General features: G+C 35.8%; 1 protein-coding gene across 1 annotated transcript; it reads left to right on the plus strand.

Annotated features, from left to right (window-relative positions):
• The first annotated feature begins 4744 nt into the window (after nt 1-4744).
• Nucleotides 4745-6148, plus strand: LOC133036164 (uncharacterized). The gene is made up of 2 exons (XM_061112664.1): nt 4745-5060; nt 5166-6148. The coding sequence occupies exons 1-2, from the start codon at nt 4745-4747 to the stop codon at nt 6146-6148; spliced, it is 1299 nt and encodes a 432-aa protein (XP_060968647.1).
• Nucleotides 6149-15120: the final 8972 nt, after the last annotated feature.

The raw sequence follows: 15120 nt of genomic DNA on the forward strand, positions 1-15120 counted from the left end.
CCAAGGGAACAAATAAAATAGAGTAATATAATGAATTGCTTAAAATAGTAATTGAATTAGGATATGGTGATACTAAAATACATTCTACTATTGTGTAACGCCCTAATGTTAAGGTACGCTACAATGATTTTTCAATTGCGGTGCTATATATCTTTGCTAATCAAAGAGTTTTCTCAAAAATTGTGTCAAATTAAAACTTTAGTATTAACTATGAAACTTTATAAACATTACATAATTATTTACAAAGGTCGGTATTCCGTTCTAAACTTTTTTTAATAAATTTTCCAAAATACATTAATCAGATCGCACATCGACTACAAAATGACAACCCCAGATGTCCCAAGATCGAACACTCCAGGTCGCGCTGCTATGACATGTACAATCCCATCCTAGCTCAAGCTCACTCCTGTTCAGCCTTCACCTTTCCTTTACCTACACATGAAAGTAGAATTGTGAGTCGACAAACTCAGTAAGAAAGCATATAACATATCACATAATATCGACTTGTATCTAGGCGCCCATACACCTATTTACAAGGCTTAACAGATGAGTAGGAACATTCCATACTAAGGTACAGCCACTGTACCACATACACTACGTACCAACCTTATACAAGTCTTGGTAGGGTTTGTTTTGTACCCTGAGTACCACTAAGTGATATACCACACATCCCCGTACTTGAGCTAGTAACACCGTAATGTACTCTTTAAACAATATGCACTATACCAATGCACTTTGTACCATTTGTGTACAAGTGTTGGTAGTGTAACAATAATAACAAGCATGCATATACATTTAACACATAAATACATTCATATATATATATATCACATATTATAGGCTGTTCTTACCTCTTTCCTGAATTCAAGTGAGTTGGCTGACCTGAATGGAAAGTCTCGTGCTAGATGGATGCCCTAATCACATATTAAAACCGAGTAAATCACACGCCAAAACCTTAATCTGGGAAACCCGAACCTACAACTTAAGGTTCTGTTATTACTAGTAGGGACTACAATATCCTAGGAGGCAGGGAAACACCCAACTAAGGCACTGAAGTGGACGTGAATCGAGAAAACGAGTTGTTCAGGGAATCTGCCGAAACTGGTTAACCAGTTTTACAGGTCCTTGCAAACCGGTTAACCGGCTTGCACCAGGTTTTATCAAACAACTCCAAACTTGCTCAAAACTTGTCCAAATGCCACCAAACTTTCCAGAATACCTAAAATGATCTTACACAATATATTCCAAGCAATAAAACCCAGAAAAACACTATGAAACAAAATATGCCATTGATGACCTAAATTTGAGTTTCAAACTCAAACTTGGTCATCCACCACAATAATCATCAAATACAGCACCAAGAACTTAAAATCAACTCAATTTAAGCTTAGAAATTGAATCATTAGACAACCTAACCTTAACAGCCCTATATCTCAAAATCACATACTCAACCAGAACTAAAGCTTCAAAAAAACAAGTCTATGGATTCTATGGTTACCTTAGCTTCAAGAACACTTGAATCCTTGCTGAATTTTCTAGAAAAAAAAAAAAGATGAAGTAGTTGATTTCTCTCTAGTTTTGGGTTGGCCAAACAAGGAGAGAGAGAAAGGGATGAGTTCTCTACTTTTGTTTTTATTTTTCTTTTAATTTTCTATTTTTCAAAAATGCATAACATAAGTCAATATTCAGCATAAATAAAGGGCAGTTGTCATGCTCTAATAAAAGCCACCTAATCCACAATTTAAAATGATTGAAATACCCTTTTAAGCTTAAACTTAAGCAATGTAAATTCTAGGGGTAAAATGTTCAAAAACTATAACCCCGCTCAAACTCGATATATTCTATTTTACTCCAACATATATCCCACTAAGAAAAAGGTTCTAGACTTACCCATGTGATTAAAATAGACATCCATCGCATTTTCCGCTGTCGCCAAGTAAAAATTATAAAAATAGCATAATTCAAATATAATACAAATAATACATGTAGAGTTTAATAAAATCTTCGGAATTGAGAAATTATAACTCTAATGCTCAATTTTAATAATAGGACCCACAATTAAATAAATTCACCAATAATTATAAAAATATCAATAATTAGTGCTAATTGCCTTTACTAATCCATAATATAAATACAATCATTACAATTATCCCTCCGTTAAAAGAATTTCGTCCTCGAAATCTAACCTGAATAGTTCTGGATATTGAGTCCTCATGTCAGACTCTAATTCCCAAATGGCTTCCTCCACCTTGCTATTCCTCCAGAGTACTTTGACCAAGACTACTTTGACCAAGACTATGGTCTTGTTCTGAAGAACTTTTTCCTTCCTATCAAGATTTTGAACTGGTTGTTCTTTGTAGGATAAGTCTGACTGTAATTCTAGGGCTTCGTAACTCAAGACATGGGTCGGGTTTGAAACATATTTCCTCAACATTAAAATATGAAATACATTATGGACAGCCGATAATGCTGGTGGTACGGCTAGCTAATACGCTACCTGCCCGACCTTCTCGAGTATCTAAAGTTGCCCAATGAACCTAGGGCTTAACTTACCCCTCTTCCTGAAGCGTCTAACACCCTACACTGGAGAAACTCGCAAGAAAACATGTTCGATCCCCTGCCTGAAATGTAATATGAAGCTTAACCCGAAAAAGTGTTCCTTTGGAGTTTCCTCAGAAAAATTTTTGGGATTCATAGTCAACGCGAGGGGCATTGAAGCAAATCTTGAGAAAATTAAGGTTTTGATAGATATGCCATCACTAACAAAGCCTAAGGAAGTCCGATTTATCTATTAATGGAAAATTTTGTTTATCTTTAAGAAAACACTAAAAACTTTAATAAAAAAGTCCTATAAAAGTAAGTATTGAAACTTTATATATTCCATTAAGAGTACGTAATTAATGTATATATTTCATTAATATTTATTTTATAGAGAAGTTAATAAAAGTTTGAATGAGAGTAAGAATTAAGAATAAAAATAAGTGTTAAAATTAGATGAACAATAATAATATATTGAACATATGGTTATGGTTATGAGATTTATAGTGTATATATTATTTTAAAATGTGTAACTCAATTGAGAGAGTATAACATAATTATATAATTGATAAATAAATACTAAAAGAGTCTAATATAGGCACAGCCCAACCTAATGGTGTGCAGGCTGTTCCATTGCACAGGGCCCAAAGATAGATTGAGCCCAAATTTTCTTTAAAAAAAATCAATTTACTATTTATGTTATAATTATTTTGGTTGTAAATATTAATGTACGTCTTACATTAAGATATTAAATTAAATTAAATTAAATAACACCGAATATAAAATAAAAAAAATTATTAAAAATATGGTTAAGTAATATAAAGTAATTTAATTCTAATAATTGTTGATCGTAAAAAAACAAATATATATGACAAATATGTATAGCTAATATTCATAAATTGCCAAATTGGATAGATAGTGGTGAGAATGTGATCAATTTTTTTTTAGAGAAAGAAACTATTATTTCGCTTAAGGCTTTCAAATTGTTTGGGTGACTTTGGTAGTTTTATACTATTTTTTTTTTCAAAATATTGTGTAAGTTTAATACTGTGTACTGTGTTAAGTTTTCACGGTTATTTTTTAGTTATTCCACTATTGTTTTAATTGTTCTGTTTTGTTATTTTACGGTTGTTTTATAAAAAGACAATATTTTTGAAAAAAAAAATTGTATGACAATAAAATTGTAAACTTTTACCCAAAATTCAATATTTTTGTAAACTTTTACCCAAAATTCAATAAATTGTTCTGTTTGGCCATGTATAGAGGCCATGTATCATATATATAATTTTTTTTTTAATTAATATGTATTTCACTATATATGGTGGTGGCCCTCTTAATTCAAGAGTCAAATATCTTTTACTTTTAAAGAAAAAGATAGCAAAGAATATACCAACACGTCAAGTACATTAATTACCATATATATATATATATTCTCTAAAATCAATCACTTCTTTCTTTTTTTTTTTTTGTTAAAGCAATTATTTTTTTCATTAATAGCAATTAGGGAAATATTTTTTCAAGTTTATTTTGTAACAATAAATAAAAAGTTGAAACTAAAATGTTTAAAAGACCTTCAAAATAGATAATTAGGTATTATTATTCTCTTCTTTCTTTCCTATAGATAATTAGGTATTATCATTCTCTTCTTCTTCTCTCATTCAATACCTATTACATGAGCCACCATTTTTATAAATAAGTTGATTGAATTATGTTTTACTTTCACTATTTCTATAGATACATTTTTTATCATTAAGATAGAAAATAAAATTTATAATTAATTTGTAGTAGCAATTTTACAGGAATGAATTAAATAGCAGTCCACATCAAAGAGCAGTGGTGAATATCAAATAACAAGTAAAGGTATCTTATAGAAAATGATATATGCATTTTAAATATTCAATCCAAGTTCTAATTTTATTCTTTCTCTCAAATATTATATATACAAATAGTTGATATAACTTTAATTGTCATTTATGTTTTATTTATAATTATATATAAATATAAATTGAGTAGGTATGAAAAGAAAAATTTTACTAATAATCTTTTTTATTTGGAGTGATACTTAATGATAGATTAATATAAAAGTATATACATATATAAACACATGTTATAAACTCTTTTTATTGTTATAGTTTTGTTTATTAATTATTATGGACAGGATTTTGTTAATAATTTGTTTAATATACATAGTTCTTTTTAATTGTAGATGAAAAAATCAACTACCATTGATACATTTTTCAAAATAAAAAATGTTGAAGTTTCAACATCTGATGTCTCATCAAATCCATCCGTATCAGTGGATGTAGATCATGAAAATTCAAAAAATCGGCCAATAAAGTCTTTAAGACTTGACATTAAAGAAGGGTTTGATATAAATTCATTAGAGCGTGATCCAGAAATACGCCCGCCAATATGGGAGTATCCACCTGAGAAGTGTGATGAAGTTCGCAGAACTTACATTAAAGCTGGTCCATTTCAGATTATGCTATCTAGATATCGAAAATCAAAAGAAGCTCATTCACGTTCTTTACAGTCATCTTAGTTTAAGCTATTTCCATTTTGGTTGGAATATTCTCCTAAAGTACATGCTGCATTTTGTCTACCATGCTTTTTATTTCACTCTAAAGATGCACATCCTAGATTGAATGCATTTACTATTAATGGATTTCGATCATGGAAAAAAGTGAGAGGAAAAAATTGTGCATTTTTAGCACATATTGGAGACGATATAAATTCACCTCATAGAAATGCTGAGAAAGCAGTTGCAGATCTCATGAACCAACCAACACATATTGGAAGAAGGTTTGCGAACTTCACATCACAAGAAATCGCTGACAATAGACTTCGTTTGAAAACATCAATTGAGGGGATTAGGTGGCTAGCATTTCAAGCATGCCCTTTTAGAGGTCACAATGAATCTAAAACTTCAATTAATCGGGGAAACTTTTTAGAGTTATTAAGTTTCATAACTTCCGATAATGATAAGGTAGCAGAAGTTTTGGATAAAGCTCCACGAAATGCAACATATACATCACCAACAACGCAAAAACAAGTTTTGCATGTCTTGGGAAATAAAGTGAGAAACATGATTCATGAAGAAATTGGTGATGCAAAATTTTCAGTAATAGTTGATAAAGCACGAGATGAATCTAAGAAAGAGCAAATGTTAATTGTTTTGAGATTTGTTGATAAAGATGGGTATGCGCAAGAACGTTTTTTCGGGCTTATTCATGTCAAAGACATTGCTGCTTTAACATTAAAAGAAGGTATTTTCTCTATACTCTCTAATTATAGTCTTGATGTTCAATCTATTTGTGGGCAAGGTTATGATGGCGCAAGTAACATGCGTGGACAATGGAATGGTTTGCAAGCTTTAATTTTAAGTGAATGTCCTTATGCTTACTATGTTCATTGTTTTGCACATCGTTTGCAATTGGCATTAGTTGCTGCATCTAGAGAAGTTATTCGTGTCCATCAATTTTTTACAAAGTTGAACTCCATTATTAATATTATTGGTGCTTCATGTAAGCGCAATGACCAACTAAAAGCTGCTCAAGCTGCAAATATTGCTCATTTACTTGAGATTGATGAACTAGAAAGTGGGAAATGACTTAATCAAATTGGTTCTTTACAAAGGGCAGGTGATACTCGTTGGAGTTCTCATTTGAAATCTATTTCTAGTTTAATAAAGATGTTTAGTGCAACATGTGAAATTTTATGGAATATTATTGAAGATGACACTACTTTTGCTCAACGAGGAGATGTGGATGCAGCTTATGTTGGGTTTTGTGCCCTAAATAAAACCCATTTCAATATAATCAGATTTACTTATTAATAAAGATCAGAAATAACATTTTATGTTGCATGGTTCACATGATTTATTTCATGATTATATATATAATGTATGAATTCTATTTAAGTCCAGAACATATGAATTTGTTAATGATTATAGTGTCGTCAGCACAGTGGAATATAATCTTAATTATATGTTCGAAAGTTTATTCCCTGATTTGCAGGCCTGGCCCTGGGCATAGGCGAGCTAGGCCTGTGCCTAGGGCCCACCCAGTCCAGGGGCCCAAATTTTTTTTTCCTCTTTTAAAATTATACATTTTTTTTATCGATTTTGAAAAATACCACATTTTTTCTAACATAAGGGCCAAAATTTTTTTTCCCTATGGCCCACTTTGTTTTAGGGCCGGCCCTGCTGATTTGTCAGAACACTGGATTTAGACTAACATGGTATAATCATCGATAGGTATTCTTACACCTTGAAAAAGTGTTATGTCCTTTCCAGGACATTGGCAAAGTTTACCAGTATCGGATGTATGGAGTATACATCGGAAGGGACCGATATTTAACTTTGATTAGATATATTAAAACTTACCGTAATATCTATTCAATTCAATATCACCCGTTGATCCTAGATCAAATGATCTTAATCCTGATATGGTTAGGTTCGATCTCAAGAGTATTATACATGTTCTTTGATTTGTTAGTTAAGCCTACTTTTGGGTCAGGGTGATACGTACATTTTGGGAACATGATAGTATAATTGAGTGGGAGCGCTACCATAAATATGGAATCTATAACTTCTATAGGAATTTAGAAGTGAAACGATGATATCCTTCGAGCTTGGCTAAATAGAGATAAATTGTGGAGATCTCATTTCACTTTGCTGAAATATCATTTATACGGAGCTAAGTGTTTTAAGGATAAAATACATTGAAGGTGTAACGGTAACTTAGTGCCTTTTCAATGTAGATCATCTATTAGAGGGTCATTGATCACATTAGGGTTATAACAATGGATAACTAATGACGTATCTATATCATGGAACATATAGAGCGTTCTATATGACTGAGAGTGCAATTCGAAGTTCTAAGTGTGGATTCAATAAGGAATTAATAAGTTAGGGAATTTACTTGGTAAATTCAGTTTGACTTATTGGAAGCTCGGTTATATAGACCCATGGTCCCCACACTAGTTGAGACCATACTGCTTGTAAGACTCAGTTAATTGATTTTGATTAATTAATTATAATTCTAAAGTTAGACTATGTCTACTTTATGAATTTTCACTAAGCAAGGGCGAAATTGTAAAGAAAAGAGATTCTAGGTTTATTTATTAATTAAGATACTTTATATGTCTAAATTAATAAGTATATTAAATGGAAATATTATTTAATAATTATTTTTAAGTTATTAAATAATTAGAATTGGCATTAAAATGGTTAAATTGGAAAATTGGCATTTTTGGGAAAATGGGAATGAAAAATAACAAAATGGGAAAGTTGCAAAGTGAGGCCCAATTTCCTAATATGGGCCGCCCACTATGCATAGGCTTTTACCATTTTATTTTTCCATTATTTTAATGCCACACAATTCTAACCTAAACCTAGAGGGCATTCAATAAATAGAAAGTATTGGCTTCAGGAAACTCATGACTTTTGAACATTGTTTCCTTCAGACAAAAGCCAAGCCGCCCCTTCTCTCTCTTTTCTTCTCTAAAATTTCGAATTCCCTTGAGTGATTGAGTAGTGCCCACACACATCAAGTGGTAACTCAATCATAGTATGTAAGACTGTGGAAAATCAGCATCAAAGAACGAGAGAAAGAGATTCAGATTCAGATCTTGATAATGCTCTGCTACAGAAAGGAATCAAGGGCTAGAGATCTGAATGGAAGGAGTCATTATATTCCGCTGCACCCAATGTAAGGTTTTCTTAAACTCTTATGTGTTTATTTCATTGTTTTAGAATTCATATTAGGATGTTAATAAAACATACTTGGTAGTAAATCTAGATCCTGGTAAAATAAATTCCAACAACTGGCACCAAAGCCACGGTAATAATTTACTTTCATGTAATATGAATTAAAACGATGTTTTATATGTTTTGTGTTGATTTGGATGGTTTCATGTTGTTTTATGTGCTTATGTGATGAATGTATATGTTGTACAAAATTTTTCCATGAAAAATATTTTTACTATTTTTGAGAATATTTTATTTAGTTTCCTTGTGAAAAATTATGCAATTTTATTTTTTACGGAACTCGATTCCGATAAAAATTGAGAAAGTTATGATTTTTCAAAAAAATCGTATTTTGGGTGTTCATGGATGCTCAATCGCACGCATCAGGTGCTTCGGACATGCTCCTCATACGCGCGCGTGAGCCGGGCATCACGCCCGTGTCACCCCTGCACCCGCTCGCCTTGCACCCTGCATCTGCCGAGGTTTCTCGGCTGGGTGCCATGTGTCCGCGCGCGCCCGAGGCTGCGTGCAGCCTTCCTGGGCTGCATGTGTAGCCTCCTGGGCAGTCAGCACCCAAAATTGCGATTTTTGGGGTTTTTTCCCCCAAAATCCAATTTTTTATGGGATTGTTTCCCAAAATTCAATTTTTCCAATTTTAGACTTTTCCAATTTGAAATATTTCCAATTTTAAATATTTCCAATTTTGAAATATTTCTTTTTTTTTTTTAAATATTTCCAATTTTAAATATTTCCTATTATGGTCAGATTTAAAAATTTGTTAACTTCTTTAATATTTATATATTATTTAATTATAAGATTAGATATTTTGATATTTGACATATTTTAAATTGAAAGATAACTTTGTCATTTTATTTAAAATATTATATTAAAATTATCTTATATGACAAATTAAATAATTAATAAATTTAAAATTAACATAGATATTTTTATAGATACACTTACCATAATATTTTCAAATTCAAAAGTTTGTTATTTTGTTAAATATTTAATTATTTATAAATTATAAGTTTAAAAATGATATTTTTCTATATATATATATATATGATTTTTTCCTTATTGGAAATTTATAAATCATATCTTAAATATTTAAATAACTTAGATATTTTGTAGAAATTTGAATATTGCTTAATTTGAGATATTTTGACATATAATTATGGTAATTATTATTTATTTATTATTTTATTCCTAAAATAATAATTATCTAACCAAATTTATTTTAAAATTGGTTTATTTTAATTAAATTATAAGATTTGAAAGTGATATTGAAGATTCTTTCTTTCAAATCATTGATCTTATTTGATATTTAATTTAATTTTATAAACCTAGATATTTTAAAATTAGTTTCTTTATTTTGAGATTTTTAGGTTTGTTTTTAACAACCCTAAATTTTCAAAATTTAATTGGTTAGTTTATGAATAATAATTTAGTTATATTAATATCTTATTTCATTTCTGTTACATGGACAATGTTTGTTTATTTATTTATATTGTTTATTCAAAACTTTTTTTTAACAAACCTATTATTTATTTGATCTAAATTGCTATGATTAACTTGTTGACAGATCCAATGATCTGATTTTAATTATAGTGCAATTGTCAATAGATCTTATAAATAATTTGTAACAGGTAAATTTTGTACTTCTTTCATTTGTGTAAACCTAGTAACATGATAGGGCCCATCCAAATCATTTGACCTGTGTGAGCCTATGTGTTTGCTATTGGGCTTAGATGCATATAGGAAGCCCATTTAAGTTTTACTAAGTAAATGGACTAGCTTGCTAAAATAAAATTTGACATAAGTAATTTTATTTAGGCTCAATTAGATTTGGGCTTATTCAATGAATAACAATTGTTTATTTTAAGGTTAAATTCCTCTCTTTTTGGGCCTTGTGTGAGGGTTGGGGGCCAATAGAAGTGAGTACGACATACTGAACCCAGCTCCCCCTCACATGAACTACCCCAAATTGTGATGGCCCATTTGCCTTATTTAAATAATTGTATTAGGTTAATTATATTATTCTAACCTAATTAAAATTGAATTAGCAACATAATTAACTTTTAAAATATATGAAATTTATTTTTCATTTAATATTTTAAAGTTAATTTTAGAAAAACACTTAGTTAATGATTTATATTCTAGATAGTTATTTCTATACTAGTTATTATTTCTAATATTAAATAGAAAAATATCATTGATTGTGAAATTAATTGTTTCATAATTAATTTTGGTACAATCTAAGTTTAGTATATTTTCCTCGTATTAAACTAGAATTAATAATTAAGTTTTCTCTTTTTGCCCCTGATTTTGCCCAAAATACGTGGACCAACCGGATGATGACACGTGGATGGGAAGGGTTTAGCATTTAAATAAAACAGCTAAGTCTTCTTGAAAGCAAAGGATTATCTCGAACATGCCTCTCGGAGAAGGCATGTAAGCCTCATGTGCTCCCGGAGAGCAAGATGGCCACAAAGCACCTCTGGGTGGTGTTAGATTCCATCTAAATAGTCATCTCGCATTTAATGCCGCATGGGAGGAAGTGTATTGGAACTGCCACACGCAATAAAGTCTGACGACACAATCCCCAATTTGTACCTACTAGGCTATGATCAATAAAGTCTAGTGACGGCTACTCTGTGAGGAATCACATCAGTCAAAAGGGATTAAGGACTACCTTCATAAAATCCCTACAGCACCTAGGGATTAGACGATGCATTACCCATGATATATTCATTGGGAATGCATAACTTTACTGATAGTTACAAAAAGGCATGTACCTTAATTCTAGGGATCACCCCACAAAAACACTGTAAATACCCCCCAAAGCTCATTAAAGAGGGGCCGAGAATTCTCAGTTTTTAAGAGCTAGAAGAGTAAAAACTCACCAAGAACATTCTCTGTATTAAATACTATCATAAATACACAGACTCGTGGACTAAGGCTCATTAATGCCCCAACCACGTAAAAAATCTCTCTCCTAATTTCTTACAACTCTCTAAGTTATTATTATTTTATTGGTTGCCAAAAACCTCGGTCAACATTTTGGTGCTTTCATTGAGAGCTGAAGAAAGCGTCTGTAAACGCACACTGCATTACGACAATGGTGGAGACTCGAAGCACACGTCAACCTCGCCCTCTTCAAGATGCTCAAGATCCAAATGACGAGGACGTGGCCTCAAGAGCAACTGTGGGTTCCGAGGAAGAAGAAGGAATCCCTGATGACGACTACGAGGGAAACCTCGATGAGTACGCCTACGACGAAGGCAGCTACTCAGAATTGGTACTCTTAAGGCAAAAGGCTGTCGATCATGAAGCTGAAATCGCAGCCCAAAAAGCACAAAACCAAAAGATGCAAGAGGTGATGCTGGCCATGCAAAAAGCCATGGAGGCAGCAGGAATCCACGTGCATCCTAAAGCCATCTCTGTTGGGCTTGGAAAGGAACCAGAAAAGTCCTCACCAAGTACCCCTAAAGCAGAAATCTAGAGAACCAATCCCTATAAGGTATCCCGCTGAAGGGAACCAAAAGAAAAACCCTACTTCTACCCCCGGGAAAAAGAAAAAGCTGCAGGATCCGCGAAAGGTCCGCTCAGATTTCCCAAAAGGGAAAGGTCCGCAGAGGGGCAAGCTCCAAAGAGGGAGTCTTGGCCCTCAGGATCGAGAGGATCGAAAAAGTGTTTCCGTGCACCAAGAGCCCGGAGGGAGAGGAAGAAGGGGACAGAAATGTCCTCCCATTGATCTGAGGAATCAGATTAACGGGAACCAAGGTGACCTCCGGGATCACCTTGACCAAAAGAAATACGGACCCGCGGTCTCCACGGGAACATTAAACGGAAGGATCATGGCGGAATTCGCCATACTTCGAAAAGACATCGCCCGAGTCTCCCGGAGACAGAAAGGCGACGATTCCGTCTCAAACTGTGAGGACCGGGAGCCATGTGCCAAGCACATCCTGGAAGTAGAGCTCCCCAAGAACTTTAAGATGCCCGAAATGGCAGCTTATACCGGGAACTCTGATCCAAGTGATCACCTGTCACGGTTCAACCGAGTTATGACAGTCATGAGAGTCAGCAATGACGCTAAATGTTTGTGCTTCTCGCTTACTCTAAGCGGATCCGCGGAAGAATGGTTCAAGAAATTGGAAACAGGATCCGTGGGTTGCTAGAATAAGTTACAAACAAACTTCCGGAGACAGTTTGTCGCCGCAAGGAAAGTCAACCTGGAGGTCAGCGCCTTGACTAACATCAAGCAGCTGCCTACAGAGACACTTAAGAATTTCATAAAGAGGTTCCAGGAGGAAGCCTCTAAAACCAAGAAAGTAGATGATGGACAACAGCTTGCCCTTCTCTAAGCAGGCATCCGTACAGGGACTCCCTTCTGGAACGAACTACAACAGGAAGGAGCTTCAAACCTTCAGGATTTCCAGAAGAGAGTCCAAAAATACATTAATCTTGAAGAGGCCCAAATAGTGGCCTACGGAGGATATTATCCCACCGGGGTAGTAGGATATGTGCCCGGAGCCTAGCTTTCCGGCACTGTGCCAGCAGCGGCTCCACCGATGAGCGGCATACAGTTTTCTGCCACTCTCGGATATAGCCAAGGCCAGGCCCTGGCCCCCGCATCGTCCCATTTTGGAAATCCCTCAGGGATAAATGGACAAGCCCCCTCGCACTCCGCTCTGACAGCCAGTCTAGCCGGTCCTTCTCAGGGCTCAAGGAGTAAAAGGTCCTTCAAAGGCAGCACCCGGACAGAGGAAAAGCGACAGAAAAGGGGGTATACTCCCCAATATACCCAGTACACGGAGCTAACAGACTCCCAAGAACGTGTGTACTTTGCTACTAGGCAAAATACGCATTACCGAAGACCACCTCCTTTGTACAAAGACAGCTCCCGGAGGGACCCCAACAAGAGATGCGAGTACCATAATGACATTGGGCACAACACCAATGAATGCATGAATCTCAAAGACGAGATCGAAAACTTAATCCGATTGGGACACCTCTACGAGTGGATCAAGAATCGGTTGCCTCACCTCAACCCAGGTCAGGCGGCTGGAGCTTTGCCACAAGTAGCACCATGGGGTGCAACAGGGGTATTGGCTTCAGTTGTTCCCCCCAAAGATGCTCAGCATATTCCTAGCCTGCCACCTAGACCTAACAGGAGAGTGGCTATGATCTCGGGAGGACCCCACATCGGAGGAACCACCCGCAAGGAGCTGAAACGGTAAGCAGGGGGCGTAAAATACGATGAGGTGTGGGAGGTTACTCAACTCCCAGCTCGAAAGCCCCGGCTAATGGATCAACCTATTACATTCACGGAAGAAGACGCAAAAACATCGTGTTTTCCCCACCATGACCCGTTAGTCATAGAGACCCCCATTGCCAATAAGGTGGTGGCCAGAGTCCTAATCGACAACGGGAGTTTCGTAAATTTGCTGTTCAAAGAGGCCTTCACTACAATAGGCCTAACAGACTGAGACCTCTCACCAAGTGGTTCCCAACTCACGGGGTTCAATGGAACAACACTTATCCCAATGGGAAAAGTGAGACTTCCAGTCACCTTGTGCCCGGACACACCCCAGAGCACTTTCAAGTACTGCACGTTCGTGGTGGTGGACTGCCCGAAAGCCTACAACGCAATCCTCGGCCGACCGGCCTTGGTGGACTTTGGCGCAGTCACGTCAATACGGCACTTGTGCCTGAAATTCCCAACCCAGGAAGCTGGGATAGGGACGGTGAGGGGAAATCAAGGGGAGGCGAGGCAATGCTATAACGTTGCTGCCCACCTACCCGTGCTGATGGTCCGAGAAACTATTGAGCCAGAAATGGCTGAAGAAGACGAGTTGGATCCCCGTATGGGATCCGAAAAAATCGTAGAACCAATGGAGGACGTCGAGGAAGTATCAGTGTACGACCTCGACTCCACCAAAGTACTCCAGCTAGGAAAGAGCCTAGACCTGGAGGAAAAAGAAAAGATAATAAAGACACTGAAGGGTGCCATTGACGTTTTCGCATGGTGCCAAGAAGACATGACTGGCATAAGTCCCCATGTCATCACCCATATCCTTAATGTCAACCCGGACATGCCACCGGTCCAGCAGAAACGACGTCCCCTCGACTCAGTAAAGGTCGAAGCCTTAGAGAAGGAGGTGGACAAACTATTAACGAGCGGCATGATTCGAGATGTCTACTACCCGGAATGGCCAGCCAATCCGGTCCTGGTTCCAAAGCCTAATGGGAGCTGGCGAGTTTGTATAGACTTCACTGATCTAAACAAAGCTTGCCCAAAGGACTGTTTCCCTCTGCCCAGGATCGACCAGATGGTAGACGCCACCTCCAAATTCAAACTACTGTCCTTCATGGACGCATACGCCGGTTATAACCAAATAAAGATGCACGTAGCAGATCAAGAGTGCACTAGCTTCAGGATCGATTAGGGGGTATACTGCTACCTAGTCATGCCTTTCGGACTGAAAAACGCTAGCGCAACTTATCAAAGAATGGTTAACCGGATGTTCAAAGGCCTCCTGGGGCGAAACATGGAGGTATACGTAGACGATATGCTGGTCAAGTCTAAGGCGTGCAATAGCCACGCGGACGACTTAGAAGAATGTTTCGAAGTGGTCTGGAGATACGAAATGAAGCTCAACCCAAAGAAATGCAGTTTCGGTGTTAAGTCATGGAAGTTTTTGGGCTTCATTGTCAGTCAGAGAGGGATTGTGGCAAATCCAGAAAAAATTCAAGCCCTCCTGAACATGCCATCCCCAAAGAAACACAAAGACATGCAGAGCCTAACCGGAAAGGTTGCTGCTCTGAGC

The sequence above is a fragment of the Cannabis sativa genome, chromosome 3, assembly GCF_029168945.1.
Source record: "Cannabis sativa cultivar Pink pepper isolate KNU-18-1 chromosome 3, ASM2916894v1, whole genome shotgun sequence".
Classification (NCBI taxonomy): Eukaryota; Viridiplantae; Streptophyta; class Magnoliopsida; order Rosales; family Cannabaceae; genus Cannabis; species Cannabis sativa.